Below are 26,220 nucleotides of genomic sequence, written 5' to 3' on the forward strand. Positions count from 1 at the left end.
CACTGATGCCAGTGCCTAGTCCACCCTTCAAAGCAATTTTGGAACTCTTTTTCTGGAATGGCCATCAGAGCTGTCATATTACCCTTGATGTCCTGAATGTCATCAGAATGTCTGCCTTTCAATATTTCCTTTATCTTCAGGTAAAGAAATAAGTCATTTGGGGCCAGATCAGGTGAGTAGGGAGGGTGTTCCAGTATAGCTCTTTGTTTATTTGCTAAAAACTCCCTCACAGACAGTGCTGTGTGAGCTGGTTCATTGTCATGATGCAAGAGACATGAATTGTTGGCGAAAAGTTTAGGTTGTTTTCGTCTAACTTTTTCATGCAGCCTTTTCAGCACTTGCAAATAGTAAACTTGTTTAACTCTTTGTCCAGTTGGTACAAATTCATAATGAATAATCCCTCTGATATCAAAAAAGTTAGCAACATTGTTTTGACTCTTGATTTGGACTGACCGAACTTTTTTGGTCATGGAGAATTGGCTGACTTCCATTGTGCACTTTGACATTTTGTTTCAGGGTCGTACTGGTACACCCATGTTTCATCACCAGTGATAACACGGCCCAAAACATCGTCTTGCCTCTCCAAAAGGTCTTGGCAAACTTCGACTCTCCTTTGCTTTTGTTCATCGGTGAGCTCTTTCGGAGCATTTTTGGCACACACCTTTCTCATATCAAGATTTCCAGTTAAGATTTATCTGTTTCTCTTTCGATGTTTACTTGGTCTGCTGTGCTTCTCACAGTCAGCCAATAGTTTTGACACACAATTCGACAAATTTTTACAATGTTTTTGTCAGTTCTGCTCATTACTGGCCGCCCTGACCTCTCTTCATCAGTGATGCGTTCTCTCTCCTCAGAAGAACATTTAATCCATTTGTACAGTGCGGTTTTCTTCATGGCATTATATCCGTAAACTTGGACTAACATGTTCCTGATTTCACTTCCACTCTTGCCAAGTTTAATAAGAAATGTAATGTTTGTTCGTTGCTCTAATTCAAGCTCAGACATTCTCGCGATGGCACACAAAACATGCAACAACAATGATGAATGCCACTCAGCAAGACACCGCCACATGTTGACAGGAACATAGCTGTGAGACACTGATATACCAAAAATCAAGCTATTTGTACAGTGTTGCCAATGTAAGCGCACGCCGACAAGTTTGCGAACTTAATTGTCAGACCTCATAAGTCTATGAAATGTACGCATGACATTAACTAGATTTGTTTAGTCTGTTTGCATTTTTCATTTAGAATGCTTTAATATATTCAAATGATTAAAAAATATGGAAAAATATTCTTAGAGGATTAGTGTACAGTTCTTTTCCCTATTTGTTAGAATAAACTCATTGTATGTTTTAAATTCTATTGTCATTGTCCTTGGAAATGTTGGTATTATTAATATGGATAATTAATGTGATTTACAAATCTCACTTGTATATTATTATGAATTGTCATATATTATTTTTAGAGTTATATCCTGGTAATAAAATGTTTTCTATGTTAGAGTTTTAGTTATAATAACCTCGACATTGTTATATACTACTTCATGTTAGATCAGGTTATGTAGAAAAGTAATTAAAATGTTTCACTTGTACTTCATTAGTCTAATTAAAACCAGTTGAGAAGTTTTAAAATGTTTGAATTCGCATTGGTATTTGTTGATGTATTTATTTGGGGTAGTAGGGCAGATTTCTGGATTTTTAATTTAGGAGAGATATTTGACAGGCCAATAGACTTGTACTTTGTGTTATTGGGAAATGAGACTTGATAATTTCTTGGAGACTTAGAAGATTTAGCTCTATTTTCGAATGATTGCACTTTAACTCCATTTTCCTTTTTAAAAAATTACTTATTTTTTTCAGTTACAGTTAACAGTCAGTATTATTTTATATTAGTTTCAGGTGTACAGTATAGTGGTTAGACATTTATATAATTTATGCAGTGATTCCCCCAACTTGTTTTCCTTTTATCTACGTAGTAGAAATGTTCCCTTTCTTAGCAGAGGTCAGAAAAGTTGACCTATTTAGATTTGAATGGTGAAACTCATTAGTAGGTATACGTATTTAATAAATAAGTGTAACAAAGATGGCAAGCTAGCTGTTCCAAACATTCATAACTTCATTTAATTCCTTTTGTATTCAGCAGATTACTATACCTACTATTTCACTAGAACTTTAATCCAATCTAATTAAAATTGCCTTAGATTCTTTCTTCTCTGTTTCTAAACTTACCTATGCCTATATTAGATAGGAATATCTACTTTTGTGTAATGGATCTGCTCACCTAACATTTCTGCAGGAGACATGACTGGCAAATATTGTTCTTTCTTGAGTATGTTCAATCTTTAAAAAAATATGACTATTTAAATACGTGTTTCAAAATATATGAATTTTAAAAATGAAGCAATATTATAACTGAAAGGGAAATAGAGAAATCAACAATTAAAGTTAGTTAACATTCTTCTTTTAGTAACTGATGGAATAAGTAGATAGGATATCAGTCAGGCTGTAGAAGACATGACTACAATATCAATGGACTGAACTCATTTTGATAGAACGCCATATCCACATACTTTTAAGTGCACATAGAACATTCACCAAGACTGGTCATATGCTGGACAATAAAGCAAGGCTCAATTATAGAGTATATTTTATAACAGCAATGTAATTTAATTAGAAATCAATAGCAAATATCTCTGTAAAATTTGTACAATGTTTGGAAATTAAACTATGGATCAAGCAGAAATCATGAGAAAATAGAACAGAATTTAAATGGAATGATTAAAAAAAAACCCAGCATATAAAAAATTTGGGATGTTGTGAAAGCAGGAACAGAGGGATAGCTATAACATTAAGTGCTCACATTAGAAAAGATGAAAGGTTTAAACCTTTCACCTAAAATAAGTAAAAGGAAGAAAATAATAAGGGAAATCAGTGAAAGAAAACATAACATCAGTTAAGCCAAAAGCTAGTTCTTTGAAAACACAATAAAAGTGATAACCCTTTAGTGAGACTGATCAAGAAAAGCAGAAGAAACAAATTACCAATATCAAGAATGAATGAAGAGGCATTACTACAGATCTTATGGTCATTAGAGAATAATAAGCAATCTTATGAATAACTTTATTTTTGAAAACTTATATAAGATGGAAAAATGTACAACCTAACTCAGGAAAAGTTATTGGTAAGTGAAGAAAAATCAGTAGAATACTATTGCTATGGAGCAGTTGATTTTTAAATAATTTAATAAACTAATTTCTCTATGAAGGAAGAGCACAAAACAAATACAAGAACTGAGGGAAGACGGGTTGAGATAGTAGGAGAGATATTACCTATGGGAAGAAATGGATGGGAAAAACCCCACAAATATGTTGCAGAATTGAATAAGTTGGAAGATACAGAAGGGAGAATAGATAGAAAACTGAAAAAAAATTGAGAAATTGAGCCAAGTGGGAAGAAAATTAGAGCATCTGCGTAGTTCCCAAATAAGAGAGGGAAAATATTATGCAATAGAAGAAATGTCTTAAGTCAGACTGGTTAATCCCAAGATATATCACTGTAGAGTTCCTGTATTTCTGGAACTCAGGCTCACCTCATATTCCCCCACAACTGAAGCAAATACTATAAGACCTCGGAGAAAGACTGTATAAAGCAGCCCAATTACACCAGAAAAAACCCCAAAAACTATAGATCAGTAGTCAGTGAAGTTTTGTTTGCCATATAGGAAATGTTTTAAGCTTAGTGGATCATATGGTTCCTGTGGCAACTACTCAACTTAGCCATAGTAAATAAAGAAATGGGTGTGGCTGTGTTCCAATGAGACAAGCAGTGGGGCTTGGATTTGAGACATAGTTTGCTGATCTCTGCTATGCAATAAATTTTTTGAAAAATTTTCCCAGTAAAATTTTAAGTGCTGTATTTATGAATGTTTTTTTAGTGGACAAAGATTGTGTAGGCATAGTGGAAAATAGTATTATAAATATATAAATTGAAGACTTGTCTTGTTTCCTGTAACATATCTTCCATGATTTGAATTTTCATTGCCTTTGTTTTTTTACTGTGGTATATTAAACATATTTCCCTGTATTATAACTTTATATTCAATCCTTTTATAAAAATACAGCTAGTTATGTTGAAATCTCCTTAAAGGTAGAATATTTCTAACTCATCTTTATATTCTATTGCAAATAATACAAACTTATTTTTAAAAATTAATGTATGTTTTTGGTTTCCTCTTATGTAGTACTCGTAGGTCAGATGAGGATAGCTATTGAAGAACATGTAATTCTAACCCCAATTCTAACATTACCTCCTATTTTTATGTGGAGATGTTACTTACTTTTTCCTGCCTCCGCATTACCTCCGCATGCAAAGCTTCACTACTACCACTCTCTCAACTTGTGGGAGTGTTGGAAGGTTTAATTACCTAGTGTTTATTGAGAACTTTGCAGAAAAAAAAAATGTTATTATTAACTAGGTTAATCACAAATATAGCATTTAATATGGTTAAGTTTCCATTTTCTTTGCTTTTTCTTTTTAATTACTTAATAAAAAACACAATGAACTGGCTTTTGTTCTTTAGGAGCTGAATAAGAATACCAATAATGTAATTCTATCAAAAATTTTCCTCTTATATTTAAAGGATTAGATTCAGTAACACATGTTGAAGGTTGTGCAGGTTTTTCCCATTTAAAAATAAGTGTTTCCATGCTTCTTGCAATTTGTGGTAGATTTAAAATGTCTTTGCTATTTTGTGTTTCATTTATACATGCACATTCTTGGAAAATGTCACTTTCTTGAATACTTTGTTCCGCTTTTCCTAATTTTGGTTCAATCTGTTAAATATCATGAATAAAAATAATAAAAGTCTTTGTAAAGGAAAATGGTATTAATATTTAGAATTTTCAATTCATAAAAGCCATATTTCACATTGCTTTAACGTGATGCTGATTGTATTGCATTAGAAAAAAAATTGTTTTGAAAACATTGTCCAGGATAAGAAATGGCTATGATTCTAGTAAAATACCTTAATGTAAAGAAAAAAATATTGTTTTAAAAATTAAACGTAGACTCTGAGATTAAAAATTTTAATATTTTTGATAGGGATTTATAAATTTGAGTTTAGAAGTTTAGTTTAATATTGTATTCTTTGTAACTCTTTTTTCCCCCATAAAGTATAGAAGAAAGTGTTGCATCTGTCTAATATACCATTTTTAGGTGGTGTTTAAATTTCAAAGATAAAATGTAAGGCCCGTTCACCATTCCTTCATGCATTATTAAAAAAAAAAAATGCCAACGTATACAACATCATACTAAGTGTTTACAAAAGGCCCAAGATATCTAAGTCATTTCTCATTCTCTAGATGCTAAAAACCTTTTTTTCTACATAAAGGGATTATTAATTCTTCCATGGAACGGTATAATTCATTAGTAATACTCAACTGTTTATACCTAAAAATCTTACTGAATTCTTACTCTAATTCATGCCCCTTTTAGTGGTTCATTTGGCTAGACCTCACTGTATTGTTGACTCTACTTAAATAGTAATTGTTGGATCTGAAACAGACTGCCAGAATATTTTCCCATGTTTATAACGTGTAGAGTATTATTTGTGTATAAAATAATGCTGAAGTAATATGGTTATATACATTTGGTCAAACCTTTTAACTGTATAACCTCAATTCATTAAGAACAAATTAGTGATATAACTTATAAAACTTAACATCTTTGATTTAACCTGTTTAATGCTCAGTTTTTTGGTTTTAATATTTTGTAAACTCTCTATTGTCTTAATAAAAGTTAGGATACCAACAATGTTATTGTGTTATAGAAGAACCTGAGAAATAGAAGCCAATTCAGATTTGTTTCTGAATAGTTCATATTGGTAAAATTTAAAAAAAATTATTTAAAATTGTATTAGCTTAGCATAATTGTCCATACACTACTTTATGGAAAGAAATTAATTTAATCGATTAAAATAGCAAACAGTAAATCATAACTTTAGTTACAGTGCTGAAATTTAACTTTCAAATATAGTAAGTGAAAAGGCAACCTGATGTTATTTTGAACTACTACAATGGCAGAGGGACAAACTTATATTTCCATTAAAAAAATCCTGGTGGTCTTTGTACTGAATCTAAAAAACATTGTGTGCAAATGAAGGAGAAGGGATGCATTGGTTATCTATTTCTGTTTAACAAATTAGGGCAGACTTAGGACAACTGACATTTATTATCTCATCGTTTCTATGAGTGGTCCAGGCACAGTTTAACTGGGTCCTTAGCTTAGGGTTTTACAAGGCTGCTGTCAAGGCGTCAGCCTCTTTGGGTTTTTGATCTGCAGGCTTGACTGAGGAGAATCCTCTTCTAAGCTCACTCAGGTTCATTTCTCTGCAGATTTAGGATTGAGAACTTTTGTGTACTGCGGGCTATGTGCTGTAGACCAACTGCAGTTCTTGTTACGGGGGCTTCCCCCACATGACTGCTTACTTAAACAGGCCTCCTGGAAGTCTCTAGTGACGACCTTTAGGGAGGATGGGGCCTAGTGAATTGAAGGGGGGATGAGGAGCATTTCTGAGGTACTGGAAATGTATTTTTCTATCTACCTTATGACAATTCACCATGGCATTTATCTTAGGTATATACATTTCTTCTCTACGTATGTTTACTTCAGTATATCTTTATTTAAAAATAATTATAAAACGTAAAACAACTGCTAATGACTTTTCTGTTTTTCAACGTGTGCTTTTCGACTTTGGAACTAATTGTCTGATCCATGTGACTCATTAACAGATGTGAGCGAGAGGTGTATCTTACCACTTTTTTTTTTTTTTTTTTTAAGATTTTTATTAGGGAAGGGGAACAGGACTTTATTGGGGAACAGTATGCACTTTCAGGACTTTTCTCCAAGTCAAGTTGTTGTCCTTTCAATCTTAGTTGTGGAGGGTTCTGTTCAGCTTCAAGTTGTTGTTCTTTCAGTCTTAGTTGTGGAGGATGCAACTCAGCTTGCCGTTGCTAGTTGCAGGGGGCACAGCCCACCATCCCTTGCGGGAGTCGAACCAGCAACCTTGTGGTTGAGAGGACATGCTCCAACCAACTGAGTCATCCGGGAACTCAGCGGCAGCTCAGCTCAAGGTGCCGTGTTCAATTTTAGTTGCAGGGGGCAGAGCCCACCATCCCTTGCGGGACTCAAGGAATTGAACTGGCAACCTTGTGGTTGAGAGCCCTCACTCCAACCAACAGCTGAGCCATCCAGGAGGCAGCTCAGCTCAAGGTGCCATGTTCAATCTTAGTTGCGGGGGGCAGAGCCCACCATCCCTTGTGGGACTCGAGGAGTTGAACTGGCAACCTTGTGGTTGAGAGTCCACTGGCCCATGTGGGAATCGAACCGGCAGCCTTTGGAGTTAGGAGCACGGAGCTCTAACCGCCTGAGCCATCGGGCCAGCCCTATCTTACCACTTTTTAATCACAGATCTTTGGATAATCATTGGCTAATCACCTTTTAAAACAGGAGATTTTTTGATTGCAAGGGAATTTCAGGTTTTTGGTAGTGGACACCATGTTGCATTTGGTAAGTTCATTAGGAAACTTGTAATCATTGATCAAATAAGGATACTACTTCATATGTATCGTATGTAGTGGTATGGGGTCCTATTACTCTGGTGTGAACTTCTCAGGCCAAGATACTATACTGCCGGCCTGCATGACAATAGAAAGTAGAAAGTGTGTTAAAACAAATTTTCTCAACTTTCTGTTTCGTTCCAAGCCCTTTCCCTCTATTCCCCAATATTCCACACACTCTGGAATTTGATCCTCTGTGACGCCTCCACTTTAGTGTTCTCTTGCTCTTATCCCTACACTCATAGTCACGCTGCCATTGTATACTTGTGACCATCATGGCAGATTGTGCACTGTTTACAGGTTTCTGTCACCTCTGATTCTCTCTCTAATCCTCATATGATTTTCTGGGCAGTGCAACATATCCTTTCATCCCCCGCACTTATCATTTTTCCCTACTGTATATTTCTTATTCATATTATTCATCAATTCCTACCATTTGATTTATTTCACTTATTTATCTGTTTCTGTTTGTCTTCACCTACTAGAATAAGCTCAACGAGGGAAAGAGTTTGGCCTGTTTCGTTCAGAGTGTACAGCACAGAAAAAACTCTAAATTTATCAAATGAATAAATTAATGGAAAGGTAAAAGGCAATAATTCTGTCATTCTGAGGATAAAACCTAATTTTTGACTTTGGTTTTTGTTCATTGTTTGCTTGCATATTACGCTACAGTTTTATTGCTCTTATTTATTTAATCATTTTAGATTTGTAATATATAAAGTATTAGGATATACCATCATCACCTATAATCTGATACTTGAATAGCGAGGTGTGATAAAAAATATGGTGAATGTTTAAATTAAAATTTATTACAGCCTTTCCATTGTGATCAACAAATATGGTGAGTGCTGCTGCCAAGTGCCATCCAACAGAAAGGCAGGGATCTTCAATACAGGAAGCTGCGTGTCAAACCTGAGTAACAGTGTGTGACAACTTTCAACTTGTTTGGTGCAGTCAGTTGAGTGTGAGCTACGGTTGAGATAAGGTGTGTTTTAAAGTGTGCTGTAAATAATCCTCCATCATGACAACGCTCCGTGTCACACATTGCTCCTGCTATGGCAATTTCTGTCAAATAAAAACATTATGGTGTGTCCTCATCCACCTATTCACCATATCTGGCACCATGCAACTTCGGGCTTTTCCCCAAAGTCAAAATGACCGTAAAAGAAAAATGTTTTGAATCAGTTTCAGGACATTGAAGTAGCCATAACAGCACAACTAAAGACATTCACAAAAGAGGACTTCCAGAACTGCTTCAGAAAGTGGCAAGAATGATAGGATGTGTGTTTGAAGTGAGGGGGCGTATTTTGAGGGGAATTAATGGCAGTGTGTCTTTTACTGTAATACATTTTTTAAGTTAAACATTCACCATATTGTTTGATCACACCTTGTAGTGTTTTTTTTTAAAGTGCCATAGTGTGTCTTTCTATGAGTACAATTTTATACTTTATGCCAATATATAAATTGCATGCCCTTGCATTTGATATTTCTTCTAGTCTAACTAGGGGGAGGGCCTGTGTAGTGAAGAGCATGGCCTTTTAAGACCGCCAACCTATCATGGAATAGTAACTGGGACATTTCTTATTAAATCGATCATGGCTGGTAGATCCTTTAATTGAGCTGATGGGTAAAATATCATGAGACTTCAAAGGAAGAAGAAAGTATTTTAAGCTGGAAGGATATCATTGTAGTCAATCTGAAAATTTGTTGAGATTTAGATGTCTGAAGATAGGGATGGAATAGAACTAAGTAGATAGAGGACCAGGAGTTAAAAAGTCACTAATGGTAAATGGGTAAGAGTACAAATTGTATAAAAGAATGGAAACTAAATTTTGAATTGCACTCACTGATCTTTTTACTGTCTCCATGCATAAGCCTTTTCCAGAATGACTATAGTTGCAACTTCATTCCTTTTTAAGGCCAAACAATATTACATTGTATGTGTGTACTACAATTTGTTATGCATTCATTAGTTGAAGGAGATATGGGTTGTTTCCACTTTGTGATTATTAAATAATGCTGATATGAATGTTTATGTATATGTTTATGTGTAGACATGTTTTTATTTATTTTATTATATTTTAATAATTAAAGTATATTACGGTGACAATTGTTAGTAAAGTTACATAGATTTCAGGTGTACCATTCTGTATTACATCATCTATAAATCCCATTGTGTGTTCACCACCCAGAGACAGTTCTCCTTCCATCACCATGTATTTGACGTTTTTATTTCTTGTGGGTATGCACCTACGAGTGGAATTACTGGGCCATATGGTAATTCTATGTGTAGCTTTTTGAGCATCCACTAACCTGTTTTCTACAGTGGCTGCACCATTTACATTCTCACCAGCAATGGACCAGGCTTGTACTTTCTCCACATCCTTGCTGACACTGGATCTTTTTTAGTTGTTTTATTATGATCAGCCTAGTGCGTGTGAAGTGTGTTTCATTGTGGTTTTGATTTGCATTTCTCTAATGACTAATGATGTTGAGCATCTTTTCATGTGCTTGTTGGTCATTTTTATATATTCTTTGGAGAAATGTTTATTCAAATCCATTGCCCATTTTTCTTTTAATTGGGTTGTTTGTCTTGTTGAATAGTAAGAGTTCTCAATATAGTCTGGATCTGATATTTGATTTGAAAATATTTTCTTGTATTTTTTAGGTTGTCTTTTCCCTTTTTTGACAATGCCCTTTGATGTACAAAAGTTTTAAATATTGATGTAATTAAATTTATCTATTTTTTCTTTTGTTATTTGTGCTTTTGGTGTCATATCTAAGGGTATTGCCAAATCCAAGATCATGAAGATTTACCCTTATATTTTTTCTAAGATTTTTATAGTTTTGGCTCTTATATTTAAGTCTTTAGAAATATTTTGAGTTAATATTTGTGTAGGATATAAGATAGGAATCCAGCTTCATTCTATTGCACATGGACATCCAGATTTCCCAGAACCATTTCTTGAATTGTACTATTCTTTTCTCATTTAATGGAGTAGGTACCTTTTTCAAGAATTAATTGATAACAGATATGTAGTTTTATTTCTGGACTCTGAATTCTATTCTGTTGATTTATTTGTGTATATGTCAGTATCATAGTGTTTTGATTAGTGTAGCTTTGTTGCAAATTTTGAAATCGAGAAATGTGAGTCCAATGATTTATTAAAATTATTGTTCCTTTTAAATATTGTTTGTCTGTTTGGGGTTCTTTGCAGTTCCATTTGCTTTTTGGTTGGCTTTTCACTGCTGCAAAAAAGGCTGTTGGAATTTTGATAGAGATTGCATTACTATCGTAAATGGAATTGGTTTCTTAATTTCTCTTTTGGATTGATAATTGCTGGTTTATACATGTTGATCTTATATCCTATAACTTTCCTGAATTTATCAGTTTTAGCATTCTTTTGTGGATTCTTAGGAATTTTTTTTTATATAGGATCATGTTGTCTGTGAATAGAGAGAGTTTTACTTCTTTTCCAATTTAGAAGCTTTTCATTTCTTTTTCTTACCCAATTGCTTTGGCTAGATCGTTCAATACAATGTTGAATAGCAGTGTTGCAAGTGGGCCTCCTTTTGTAATTCCTGATCTCGGGGAAAACAGTCAGTCTTTTGCCATTGAGTATAATGTTAGTTGTGGGTGTTTCATAAATGCCTTTTATCATATTTGGAAATTCCCTTCTATTGCTAGTTTTCTGTGTGTTTTTATCATGAAAGGATACTGAATTTTGGCAAATGCTTTTTCTGTATCAGTTGAGATAATCGTATGGTTTTCCCCTTTTAGTTTGTTAATGTAGTGTCAATTGTTTTTGAGTTTATTATTTAATTCCACATGTTTTTGACCTGGTGATCGTTTAAGAGGTTATTGTTTAATTCCACTTATTTGTATATTTCCAATTTTTCTTCTGTTTTTTTTTTTTTTTTGCTTTATAATTTCATCCCACGTTGGTTAGAAAGATTGTTTTCATTGTTTTTAAATGTATTGAGACTTGTTTTGTAGTTCGCGTATCCTGTAGAATGTTCCATGTGCACTTCAGAGGAACGTGTATTCTGCTTTTGTTGGATGGAGTCTTCTACAAATTGGTTAAGTTTAGTTGATTTACAGTGTTGATCATAAGCTGTTCTAATTTTTCTTCATTCTTTTTTCATTCTACTCCTCTGATGTATAATTTCAGTTGTGTTATTTTCTTGTGGCACTGTTTAGTGTACACTAGAGTACAAAGTAAAAGCTCGTTTCATGTCTGCATATTTTAGTATAATACGCGTCCTTTCTCTTATGGGGCATGCATACTGCTGATGTGATGGAGAGCTTTTTCATCAGCCTACCCATGAGGAAAATTAAGATTGTCTTGCTATGTCCCAGGGAAATGGTCAAGGCTTTTAAAAAGAGAGAAAATAGAGAACAAAAGGGTATTTCAGGCATATACACAGCTATGTTATTGGCAAATAGCATGACTCCTTTATGAATATGTGAGTTTCTGAAAACTATTTTAAAGACTTATCTTTTTCTATCAGGCATTGAATAAGAGGTTTTTTCCCCCCCACATATAAATAGAGTTTTTAGTTCTGTCAAGTCTTGTTGGGTCGATTCTTAATTGAGCCTTCATAGCATTTGTTTTGTCTACTTCTATTGAAGGCTTTCTGCAGGAAGAATCTCAGTGGTGACATTGTATGGATGCCAGTGAAATGATCAGAATTCAAGTTACTAGTGTACCAGTAGCTATAATGAGCTGCTAATTGAAGGTGACAAGCTGTTTTTTCCTTCCCAGCTGTCCTGGCAAAATGTTAGATTTCATTCATTATTAACTCATTGCTTCTCAGCAGAGGACTGTTTTAATTAGTTGGAAATATTAAGAAAAGAATTGTTGCCTTGTGTCAATTTTGGAGATTGAAGTTCAGGTTTTGCTAGATCCCTCCCCCCACCACTTCCCTCCAGTTTTGCCCGTTGTGTACAGTTGTGAAGTACCCAACATAATCAATAGACAACACCATTTCAACCACCCCCCAAAATTTTTCATGCCACTTGGCACTCTATAGTTTTCCTTCTTCCCTGACCCCTGGTGACCACTGATAGGCTTCTTGTTACAGCTTTTCCTTTGTACCTTTTCTTTGAAAGGGACTCATACAGTATGTAAACTTTTATGTCTGGCCTTTTTTTCACTTCATAATGGTTTTATATATTGCTGTATGGATAATCTGTTCTTTTAAATTGCTGAGTAATATTCTGTTGCATCAATATATCACCATATATTTATCCATTTAACTATTGATTGACATTTAACTGTTTTTGTTATTATGAATAACAATTTACAAATATTTTGAGACTCCATGCTGTTTCCCATAGTGGCTGCACCAATTTACATTCTCACCAACAGTGCACAAATGTTCTTTTATTCACATCCTGGCCAACACATACCATTTCTTGTTTTTTATTTTTTTATTTTATGATAGACATTCTAACAGGTGTGAGGTGATAGCTCATACTACCTTAATCATTGTAGCTAATAAGTTCCATACATATAAAGTTTTCCCAATCATGTTTTGCACATTTTCTTGAAGATTTTAAAATTAGCTTGTCATTGTCAAATAGGATAATAAGAGCAGACAGTTTTACCTTGTTCATAATCATTTGGGGAAAGTGTTTGTTCGTACATCTGTGGGGATTTTCTGTAGATACCTTTCATTAGGTTGAAGATTTTCTCTTCTATTCAACCACCTTCCATTCCTGGGATAAACCTCATCTGGTTTTGTATTGCTTAATTTGACTTGTTAATATATTGTTGAGGGATTTTTATGTATATTCATGAGACATAGAGATATATATCTGTAGTTTTCTTGCGAAGCATTTGTTTTGTTTAAGGTGTTAGTGGCCTCATAAAATCAGTTGGGAAGTGACTCCTTTTTTACCTTCAGAAAGAGTTAGTATAGGATGCATAACCTTTTTTTTAAATGATTGATATAATTTACAAATTCTATTTGCATTGGGTTTTACGTGCTCTTCTTCTCCTAATTTCTTAAGGTTGAAATATGAATGTGTTCATCTGTTCTGGTGTCAAGAACTTGGTGTCTTAATTACTATACCTTTGTCGTATAAGTGTTATGTGGAATGCATCTTCATATACATTTTAGAATGAGGTCTCATTCCTGGTAGATTTTGGATTAGGGCTGAATTTGATCAGTTTAGAAAGTTTGTCAGCTTGTGATATATACTTCCATTTATTTTGGTCTTGTTTTTGTTCTTTTTTTGTGTAAATATGTTGCAATTTTTCCTAGCAATTATTCCAAGGTATTCAGTATATTCATATATTCAACATATGATACTGTTTTAAATTTTACTTTTCAATTGTTTGTCCTTTATTTATAAAAATACAGGTGCTATTGTATCTAGTGACCTTGGTGTATTCATATATCATTTCTAATGGTTTGTCTTTATTGTGGGGTCGTCTGTATATATATTTCTACTTACAGATGTGTATTATACTTAAACAATCAAGTTATCAGCAAATAATGACAGCTTTATTTCTTAATAGTCATTTTCTTTTTCGTGCCTTATGTACACGACCTTCCAAACTATATTGAATAGAAGTGGCGATAATGAGTATTCTTGCCTAGTTGCTAATTTTCGGATGAAATCTTTCAGTATTTTGCTATTTTATGTGATTTCTAGTTTTTGTTTGCTAGTTTTTTTCCAATTATTTTTTATTTTTTATTTATTTTTCAGGACTTTATTGGGGAACAGTATGTACTTCCAGGACTATTTTCCAAGTCAAGTTGTCCTTTCAATGTTAGTTGTGGAGGGTGCCGTTCAGCTTCAAGTTGCTGTCCTTTCAGTCTTAGTTGTGGAGGGCACAGCTCAGCTCCAGGTCCAGTTGCTATTGCTAGTTGCAGGGGGCGCAGCCCACCATCCCTTGTGGGAGTCGAACCGGCAACCTTGCGGTTGAGAGGACGTGATCCAACCAACTGAGCCATTCGGGAGCTCAGCGGCAGCTCAGCTCAAGGTGCCGTGTTCAACCTTAGTTGCAGGGGGCAGAGACCACCATCCCTTGCGGGACCCGAGGAATTGAATTGGCAACCTTGTGGTTGAGAGCTCACTGGCCCATGTGGGAATCGAATTGGCAGCCTTCAGAGTTAGGAGCATGGAGCTCTAACCGCCTGAGCCACTGGGGCGGCCCTTGTTTGCTAGTTTTAAGGTTGTTATTCTTTATCAGATTAATGAATAGTTTTTAAATTTTATCAAATGCTTTTCTGCTTTTATTGAGATAATCTTATCATTTTCTTTTCTATAGTACTAACTTACTGAGTGAGTTTCACTGTTTTCTCTTCCCCTAAATTTGCTTCCCTGAAATGAGTTGATTGGAATATATTATGATTTTTTTTATAGTTCAAATCAATTTGCTTATATTACTTAGGGGCTTTAAGATTATGTTAATAAGAAAATGTAGAGCTTACTGTCTTTCACACATTTTGAAAAATAATAACATTTGTCTTTTTTTTTTTTTTCAGCACTAGCCCACCTTACTGTTGTGTGGATCTGTATTCACTTCGTACTGGGGAGATGGTCAAGTCCATTCAGTTTAAAACACCTATCTATGATCTCCATTGCAACAAACGGTAAGCATCTTTTCATGTGTTTCTTGTACATGATAACATACCTCCTGGGTATGTAGAGCTCTACCAATGTGATCGACTATCTTGGGTTTATTTTTTTTTAAGAAGTTGCATAAACACCTTCTGAATTATGCCAAATAGAGTTAGCTCTTAAGAGTTCTTAATGAATGTTTTCCAACTTCCAGTCTTGACCCATTAGTAAATTGTGAATTAAGTTTAGTGTGTCATAACCAGCATTTTAAAAATGAAATGGAAAAGAATAGAAAGCATCTGAGCAAACGTAAAAAGTTTATGAGGAATGATTTTATATGTATTTCATAACTTTTTAATATATATATGTTTTTCTATGTGTTTACTGGTTTATGATGTGAAATGTAATTTCCCTTTTAACATTTATCAAAACAAAGCATATTTCTGAACTGCAAAAATGTCCCCCTCATTCCTTAAGACTTTACAATTGAACTATCACACAGAGACTAGACAGATTTCCCTTCATTAAAATCTAGGAACATTTTCAGATCTGGATTGAACTTCTACTGACCTAGTGATAGAGAAGAATTAATTTGTATAACTACAGAACATTAAAGGAGAAAGGGACCTTAAGAATCTTCTATTAATTAACACTTTCACGTTTTACTTTACTTTTACATTTGAGCAAACTGAAGCCCTACGATGGTAAATGTCTTGATCAAGGTCTGGATTCAAATTCCAAGTCCTCCATTGCATCAAAAAGCAAATACACAGACATGGAAAATGAAATATTTTATGCTATGTCAATATACAATTTATAATAAGAGACTCAGTTTAGATTTAAAAAGGATATTTCACATAGTGACTCAGAAAGGTTAAACGTAATAATAGGAAGGGTAGATATACCTGATTAATACAAACTAAAGAACACATGGGCTTTGGTATTAAAGATAAAAGTGTTTGAATTCAAATATTGAAGCATGAAACAGGACAAGGAAAAGCTGTTCAGTGATAGATTGCAATTTATAATGAAGGTCTAATTATTATGCATCTTTATACTTCAAATAATAGCAAACTCAAAATTATAGGCAATAGTAGAAATACTTATTGCTGGGATAATGTGATTATCCAATGACACATCAAATTATTCAGTCAACATTATTGAACTGAGTCCAGCAGATAGTATATTTACCCTGGAAAACTGTAGTGACAGCTCTTTTTAAGTGTTCTTTCTGCTGTCACAAAGTGGATTCTGAATTTTTTTAGTCAAAGAGAAACATGAACACATTGGAAAAGGGAGAGAAGTACAAATACGTTTTTAGGTCACAATTTACTTATATTAAAAATATATAAATATACTAGAAAACAGGAATAAAATGAAGTTAAATTTTTAAAAAAGTATCTTACACTATTTAAAAAACAACACGGTTGCAAAGACTATTATTAAGGGCAACATTGGTTTTTTCTCAACTCCAACTATTATGTTTCTGGATGATGCACATGCAAATACAGTTAGGATTGACTTTTCTTATAAGAAATATATTTGTAAAAATTTTGGCCATGAAATAATGAATGTATTCAATATTTTAATCAATATAAATTACCTTGAAAATTAAGACAGTTTACTTTTCACTGTGCTCATCATAAGTAATTAATGATTATGAAAGTTGTGAGGAGGAGTAGAAGCAAATAGGAGAGTGATTTATGCATATGAAATGTCATCACTGAAAAATGGAAATGAAATTCTAGGATATTCAGTTGATGTAACAAGGTTCATATTTTATTTATTTTTTTCTTTTTGAAAGAAAAACTATATGAAGATATGTTCCAATAACAATAACAAAATCTCTTGATTTGGCTACATTATGTAATTTTTTTGAAATTGTTTTTTCAATGAGAAATTTTGTAAGTTCAAATATGATGAAGGTTAGAGGAAAAGCTGTTATGTGGATTTCAGGATTCTGCTTAGATTTTGCTCTATCAAATGTCATATCTGATTTGCCAGATCTTTTCCCTAGTTAATTTTGTATTTGTATTTGTATGTGTGGCATAATTAGTCTTTTGAATTTACCAATATTCATAATAAATTAAACCTTCCAGTGGGAATAATTTTGTGTGTTACTATGTTTTGGGGAGGGGCTACTGGATTATATGAAAATGTTTTCATCTCTGATTTGTCTTTTCTGCATTTTCCCTTATTTGCATTTGTCATCTTCTCATTCTGGATTCTCTAGGCCTTTCAACCTGGTTCTGATGATTGTGTGATTTCTTATGTTAAGTGCCATGACAGAATAATTTATTATGTGTTGTCAGCTGTGTTAAGAATTAATAAAACATGCATGTTAAATACAACATTCGCACCTTCATCATGAACATATATTACTCAGATTTACCTCCTCCAAATTTTGAAAAATACACTGTTAAATATTTAACAATAATTATACTTTTTTATTTGATTAAAAAAAAAATCAAACTTTGGCTATTTATATCAGTGTCCTGCCAGGAGCTAGTACTCGAAAATGTAGTTTATAAAACAACTTCATTTGGGATGTATTTTAGGAATTTTGGTTTTAAAAAATTTTAATAACTAAATTATTTTCCTAATTATTTATAAATCAAGGGTTCTGGGAGAAATATAGTTCATACATAGTCTGAATAAATTTTAATATATTGAGTCAATCAGAAACGACTAATTTACACTGAGTAATCGTCTGAGTTTTCTTTCTTTTCTTTTTTTGCCTTTATGTTGGGAAATTCAGTGACAAGTTACATAAATCAATTTTATGTTTAATTTCATGATGTTGAGCCAGAAGAGGAAAAACACTTTTTAGTAAATAGCCAGTTTATTGATCTCATCTATTCTTAATGAAAATAGATTTATTTGATTTATAATGAGTGAAGATAAAATTTGTTTGGAAGAAAAAATTTCTGAGGTGTAGTTTGTTCTCCTGTCACTTTTCTTCCTCTAATCATGTCTATCTTGGTTATTAAGGATTTTGTGGTTATATTTTTATATTTTATGGGGCAGATGTTTCTAGCCTAAATAATATAAGAAATAATTTGATTTTTAAAATTGCATTCCCATCGATGTATACTTGTTTAAATCTAGGTGATTAAACTTATTCAGTTTATAGAATTTCACATTCACATTTTCCCCTCTAATTTTAGGATCCTCGTCGTAGTCTTGCAGGAGAAAATTGCTGCCTTCGATAGCTGTACTTTCACAAAAAAATTTTTTGTCACAAGTATGTACCAACTTGATATATTTCGTATCATATACATTTGAGGTTTTACTATTTACTTGATAGAATCAGCAAACTAATTGTAATCATAACATCAGTATTTTATAGTTATTCAATTAGGCTATTCCTATGTTTCTGTGGCTGTCTTATTTAGTACTATAATTTTATGGTATGTGTTTTCAACCCATAGCACATTTTCTTCATATTACTAAACAAGTCTTGTACTACATTGCCTCAGTTTCTTCTTACATATTTCCCTTGAGTAATTATAATTAATTCAGATCCATGTAGCTATGTTGTACTTTCAGAGCAGTTGTTAAATTAATTATCATAACATACTTGAGGAGGTAACTGGATTATCGTACATGAGGGATTTGAAACTGGGTGAAATGTGTCAGTGTCTCTCTCTCTCTCTCTCCCTCCATCTTTCCCCCACCTCCTATGACGTCTGTTGACCAGAAGTGCAGAAATAAGCCCCGAATCTGGAGAGAGAGAGAGAGAGAGAGAGAGAGAGATTGATTTTTTGGAAAAAAAAAAAAAAAGGAACTGGCTCATGCATTGTTTGGCGGGCAAGTCCAAGATTTGTAGGGCAGGCCTGCAGGATGGAAATTCCAGCAGGAATTGAGTCTGAAGAAATCTGGAGTTAGAATTTTTTTCCCACTACAGTCTAGTAAAACAGTAGTATTCACCCTTGTCCTTCATATTTTAACTTCTACAACTCACCATTAAAACTAAAACTGTTTTTCCAGAGAGTCTGATATGTATATGCTGCAGACATATTTCCGTTGGAACAGATCTTAGTTTTGTTATGATAAGGGAATCCCAGTCATTTTGCTGCATCTTCTGAAGTATTACAACTATTTACACACTTTTTCATCAGCTGTTTACCTAACATCTGTGTATAAGCACTGGGTAGTAGACATTATTCTTTTCTGGTAAGAATTCATGTTCTTGATATAATCAATACATTATAGTCTATATGTAATTGCATATATTAGGTTGGTGCAAAAGTAATTGCGGTTTTTGCAATTGTTTTTAACCCTTTAAACCACAATACTTTTGCACCAGCCCAACATATTGTACTACATAGAACACGTCATATAATAATTCATTATAATACATAGTTTATCATTTTGTAGAGAATAAAGAAGACTACAACTCATCTCTTTGAGCTTGTAATCCTTTCTCTCAGAGATCTACAAAGATAATAGTGGAGATCATATTCATTGAGATATTTTTTGTTGTATCACAAAGCCTAATGTACACCATTCACACATTCACATTAGTATCTCCGGCACCTAGGACTTTGGCTGGCACAATTTAAGCTCTCATTAAATATTTCTTGAACGAATGAGTACATTAACCCAGTTATCAGTCAGTTATTTTATGCTGATTAGAAATTTATTGATACTTTAGTAATTATTAAATACAGATAACTAGACAGGATCTTCTATTGCTATATGTTAAATAAATTGAAAGTTTTGGGAAAGCATATATTCATTAATAACATCTTCATTCATAAATATAATATATACATAATATGGGAAGCTTTGTATATTACATGGCCTGTTTTAGCATTTTTTTCTTATACAGGTCTTATGCACTAATACAGGTCTTATATACTAATATATTGCATTATATTTGTATTACTGATTATTATAATTTAAACAACTAAAGAAATAGAACCTATCTAAGGAACCATGTATGAATCTAAGCATTTCTTTCAGGTGTGTGGGATAAGGGTGTGGAGTGAATCAGAGTATGAACATTTCAGCCAGATTCACATGCTAGGTTTTCCTGAGAATTTGTCATCAATAGTCTTCTGCTGTTTATCATTAATCAAAGATATGTGTGTTTTGGCTTCTGGAAAGTCAGACATCTCTTTTCCAACTCCATTTTAATTTTATTCTTAGAGCCTATATTTCTTGATAGCTGTACTCACTTTAAAAATCAGGTCAGGAGCATAGAGCTATTTTTTCCTTCCTCCTTTCTTCCATCTTTTGCTCCCTCCCTCCTTCTCTTTGAGGATCACTCTCTCTTGCCTTTATTATTTTTAAAATGTTAAAGAGCTCAAAGTTGTAAGTGTTGGATATGAAATGATAAAATACCAGAAGAAAATATGAAATAATTTATGTGAGACTAGAAGAAAGGTTGATCTCCTCAACTACACAAAAATAAAATGTAACTGCAGGACACAAACATAAATACAGTCACGATAAAAGACAAAATTTAAAACAAAAATTGTAACACAGATGATTGTAGGAATAATTAACTTTGAAAGCTTCTAAAATTAACAGGAAAAAATTCAGTGAGCCAATTAAAATAAGCAAAGGCTATTATTAATTAATGATTTACTAAAAAAGGAAATATAAATGTCTTTTAAATATGAAAAGATGTTCACCTTAATTAAAAATTGAAATGTAATAATATGTAAATTTTAATTTATTTTGGCGGAGACCCAAATGTTAGATGATGTACTGTGCTGTGAATGGTTTAGGGTAGCTGGTATTCTCATATACTCTTGGTGAGAATATAAACTACATAACCTTTTATAGGAAGCAATTTGATGCTATCTACAAAAATTTAAATTGTATCTCCTCTGACCCATCAAAGCATTGTTTTATTATTTATTAAGCATTGTTTTATTATTTCTTTATTTATTTATGTATTTATTTAAGTATACTTGACATACAATGTTATATTTGTTTAGTTGTGCAACATAGTGATTCAACATTCATATTACCTTGTGAGGTGATCGCCAAGATAAGTCTAGTAACCATCTGTCACTGTACTAAGTTATTACGATGTTATTATTATGTTTTAAAGAAAGCGTTAACATAGCAAAGCCTTCTTTTCCTTTTTTTTAAAAAATTTTTATTGGGGAATATTGGGGCACAGTGTGTTTTTCCAGGACCCATCAGCTCCAAGTCAAATCATTGTCCTTCAGTCTAGTTGTGGAGGGCGCAGATCAGCTCCAAGTCCAGTCGCCGTTTTCAGTCTAGTTGCGGGGGGTGCAGCCCACCATGCCATGCGGGAATTGAACCTGCAACCTTGTTGTTGAGAGCTTGTGCTCTAACTAACTGAGCTATCTGGTTGCTCCTTGGGCAGCTCAGCAGCAGCTTGTTGTCTTCAATCTCGTTGTGGAGGGTGCAGCTCACTGGCCTACGTGGGGATTGAACTGGTGACCCTGTTGTTAAGACCTCGCGCTCTAACTGAGCCATCCAGCTGCCCCCATAATATTATTGAGTGTATTCCCTATGCTGTACATTACATCCCTGTAACTTATTTATTTTATAACTGGACGTTTGTACCTCTAATTCCCCTTGACCTTTTTTACCCATTCCTCTCTCCATTCTCCTCTGTCAACCATTAGTGTGTTCTCTGTATCTGTGAGTCTGTTTCTGTTTTGTTTTGTGTGTTTATTTTGTTGCTTTATATTTTGCATATAAGTGAAATCATATATTATTTATCTTTCTCTGTCTGATTTATTTCACTTAGCCTAATGGCTCTAGGTTCATCCATGTTGTCACAAATGGCAAGATTTCATTCTTTTTTATGGCTAAGTAATACCCCGTTACATATATATGATTACTAACATTCTAAATGTTAGTAATCAGAGTAATCTATTGCTGGACATTTAGGTTGTTTCCATACCTTGTAATGCTGTAATGAACGTAGGGATGTATATACATATATCTTTTCGAATTAGTGTTTTCATTGGATAAATACCCCTAAGTGGAATTGATGCGTTGTATGGTAGTTACATTTATAATTTTTTCAGGAACCTCTGTACTGTTTCCATAGTGGCTGCACCAATTTGCAATCCCACCAACAGTGCATTGGGTTTCCCTTTTCTCCACATCTTTGCCAACACTTGTGGTTTGTTCTGCTTTTGATAATAGCCATTCTGACAGGTGTGAGATGATATCTCATTGTGGTTTTGATTTGCATTTCCCTGATTGTTAGTGATGGTGAGCATCTTTTCATATGTCTGTTGGACATCTGTGTATATCTTTGGAGAAAAGTCTATTCAGGTCCTTTGCCCATTTTTTTAAAATAAAAATTTTAATAAACTTACTGTATTAAATTACTAATTCTATAGAAATATTTTATTTTCTATGAATGTCATTTTTAAAAAGCTTTTATTTTTGGAAATATAGTTATTTAAAGACAGAATCTAATGAATCACCATGTACTTAGGGTCTAGTTTCAACAGCTACCTACTTATGGTCAATCGTTTTCATTTATACTCTTCCCCAATTATTTTGAAGCATATTCTGGACATTATACAATTTAATCTATACATAGTCTATTATCTAACTCTCAATGATAAGAACTTACAAAATCATGTTTTCTGTATTACCAAATGATCATTCAATTTATCAATTAAACTGAAGTCTTTTGATTTGAGCAAATGTCAAACTTGATTTAACTCTGGTCAACAAATGTAAACTAGAAATGTCCTGGGCCAATGAGGATATGTAGTTATCTTGTGCATTTCCTACCAATGAACTCCCAAGGTTTGTGGCAAAGAAAAACCTTCTTTATCAAAATCCAACGTCCTTGCTAAACCCTTATTTCTATAACTCATTTTTATGCTGCTTATGCTACATTAACTTTGAACCACTCATTATTCTCCCTTCTTTGTGCATTTGTTGCTTTGTTTTCCTGCCTGAAATGGTCTTTTCACTGGCACCCTCTCACCAGTCTTGAGCCTATGTGTCTTTCTAGGCCCAGTGTAGATACTAGTTCTTGTATTACAATATTTTCTGATCTCCTTAACTAAAAACAGACTCTTCTTCTAAATTCCCAAAGATTGCAATTCTTAGCCTGTCTGCAGAACATTAGCCCTTCAACATGCTGTGGAAATCAGGATGTCCTGATCAAGTGTGCCTTGGAAATGCTGCCTTCTATTGGGGAATGGCAATGGTGATTAGCATTTTAATCTGTTTAAGTTTATTTACTACATTTTTATGTTTCCCAGACTTATTTGATTACAGACCTCTTTTGTTACCCAACACCCTTTTGGAAAACTTTCATAGCATATAATATCTGCCTCTTTTAAGAAACTTACTTTTTAATCTTATTGTGTGGATTTTCCTTCTACTTGGTCTATCTTTGCCACTAGACAGTCTCTTTGAGAGTGGTTAGCCAGCTTGATTTGGATTAAGGAAGTAAGGCCCATCATGGAAGGTATAATATATCCATTATGTTCTAGTTAACTTAAAACTATTACTGATTTCAATTTTTCTTCTTGTAATAATGTGACTGAATATGCTAAAGATGCAAACACTTATCACAACTGGTTTCAAAGCATGAGCGGTCCTTTCTCAAGGTGTTTAATTAGCAAAATGGTTGAATATGTAGTGCAACTCTGTCAAAAGTTATCAGGTGAAGAGGATAATTATTTGTATAGGATCAATACTGATCTCCAAGGAAAGTGATATAGTCTGAGCTGGACATTAACAGTAAGTGTTTGGTGGATATTTAAAGGAATGAATATATGTATCTATATATAAATGAATCTTTTCTCTTACTTACCATATTTCCCCGAAAATAAGACCCAGCTGGATCATCAGCTCTAATGTGTCTTTTGGAGCAAAAATTAATATAAGACCCGGTTTTATTTTAATATAAGACTGGGTCTTATATAATATAATATAAGACCCGGTCTTAATATAATATAAGACTGGGTATAATATAATATAATACTGGGTCTTATATTAATTTTTGCTCCAAAAGATGCATTAGAGCTGATGGTCTGGCTAGGTGTTATTTTCGTGGAAACATGGTATCATGTTGAAAGAAATCCAGAATTTTTCTGAAGTATGAGTTCATTTGAAAATAATATCTTTGTAGCCATCAACTCTTGAGTATCTTCCCAGTATCTGGAGTATTCTTTCCTCCTTTGGGAATGGAAGCTTCTGTTTTATGAGCCTTGAGCAAACACAAAATATAAATTAAGTTTGATAAAAATGAATGGGAGATGGAGTTGTTGTTACTCTTTCTTAATGACTCTGTTCTTACTTTTTTAGTTAATATCGTTTAAGGACATGTTTGCCATGTCGTCCTAAATGCTTCCTTCTGCATTGCTGGACTCATTGAATAGTTGAAACAAGTATTAGTGTCTCTTGTATTCTGTGACATGTCCGTGATAGTAAAAAGAGATCTGGAAGCATCAACAGGGTTTCTAGTTTAGCAGTGAGGTACTTCGTGCGTGCTGTGCAGCTTATAGATAAGTCCTGGTCAAGTGGCTTGAGGCCTAGTAGTGAATTTTCAATAATTCCTGATTCACGAGGATTATCATTTATTCTCTCAGGGTCATGTTTGTAAAATGACTCATGATTTGGGGATGCTGTAAGTGTATTTAGTGTGGGTTTCCTTAAATCTGAAATGTATGGTACTTAAAATGTTGAAAAATAGGGTCGTATAAAGGAAGAACTGTTGTTTCTGGGGACAAGTGATAGGAGTAAGTGCAGTAAACTGTGTATTAAAACCCCGTGATGTCTTTTGAGGGCAGATGTTTAGAATATTTGTCAGAAGACAGGATAGTGCATAACCTTGGGAGAATAGAAATGGAAGGGGGGTATGAGAGTGTGCTTTCGGATTCTCTAATATTCTGTTTTTTGTTTTGGGTGCTGCTTATATATGTATGCTCACTTTGTTGATTTGGGTACTTCTATATGAATATTATATTTAAATACATAATTTACATAAACAGTTGAGAAAGCATAAACAATAACAATAACAACAGAAGTTTGTTATTTCTCTTGAAAACTTGAAACTTGAAAACCCTAGAGACCAGATTTATGCAAGTGATGCCAGGTTGGTAAAATTGATGATATTTGGCAAATATTTGTATGAAGGAATTTAGCTTCCTTGAAATACAGCTTCACTTACAGTGATTTATGTCAACATTTTGAACAAAATTCAGTATGACCTAATATTTAAAATCAAGGAACAAATGGAGCTATTTTCTAACTTGAAAGAAGGTTGTTTTTCTGTAACCTCTGCGTTCCCCCTCCCCCCATTCCTTGACACAGACTGGAACTTTTGGCAGGTGGAAGGAAGCATGTATAGATTATATGTGTTTTTCTGAATTTGGGTATCCTGTGCGTATAAGCCAGTTTTGCATAGGAAACTGAAAAGATGCAGGATATAAGGACTGGAGGACCGGAGCTGGTGAGCATACTGAGAAGCTCAGATTCGTGGTAGCTCGGTTGCCTGTGCCACATAGTTTTTCTCCATTGATTGGTTTCTAGTTCTTAAAGGAGTAGGACCAAATCCCATGTAGAATGACAGCTTATCCAACTAATGCAGATATTGTTTTGATCATGCAAGCATTTACTTTCTAAAATAGTTTGAAAAGCTCTTGTATAATACGCGTACAATTGTGAGTGCCTTAGTTATGTCTTAATTGGGACTGTAAAATTAGTAAAGACATCAGAGAAAGCATCATGGGAATTTGTGCCAGTGGTTGGAAGGATCAGGTAAAGAGAGCTGATAGAGACCTGGACAGGGAATGCAGCCAATATGATGAAAAAGGAGACACCTTTGTATTTGGCTGTACAGAAAAGGTGGCCTTGAGCAGCTGTCTGATGTGGAAATCCAAAACCCATGTATGTTGAAGAAAACAAAAGACAAAGACTGATAGATGTCATTAGCAGTCATTTCCAATGTGCTTAAATTGAAAGGTAGATAGGAAATCTCCAGAGAGAGACCAAAGGATTATATAATACGTAACTCTTTACTTTGGCCTGTTTTTACTTTAAGGAGGAAAATTTAT

General features: G+C 33.7%; 1 protein-coding gene across 32 annotated transcripts in view; it reads left to right on the forward strand.

The window, feature by feature from the left end:
* The window catches only part of BCAS3 (BCAS3 microtubule associated cell migration factor), a 520,381-nt gene that overhangs the window by 99,648 nt on the left and 394,513 nt on the right, over positions 1 to 26,220 (forward strand). For all 32 annotated transcript variants that reach the window (XM_088802094.1, XM_074320579.2, XM_074320576.2 and 29 more), the window contains exons 8-9: positions 15,118 to 15,225; positions 18,361 to 18,437. In XM_088802094.1, coding sequence (XP_088658220.1) covers positions 15,118 to 15,225; positions 18,361 to 18,437 — 185 coding nt within the window. The remainder of the gene's footprint in view (positions 1 to 15,117; positions 15,226 to 18,360; positions 18,438 to 26,220) is intronic.

Source organism: Rhinolophus sinicus, chromosome 12 (assembly GCF_057876585.1).
Source record: "Rhinolophus sinicus isolate RSI-liver-muscle chromosome 12, RSI-T2T, whole genome shotgun sequence".
Lineage (NCBI taxonomy): Eukaryota > Metazoa > Chordata > Mammalia > Chiroptera > Rhinolophidae > Rhinolophus > Rhinolophus sinicus.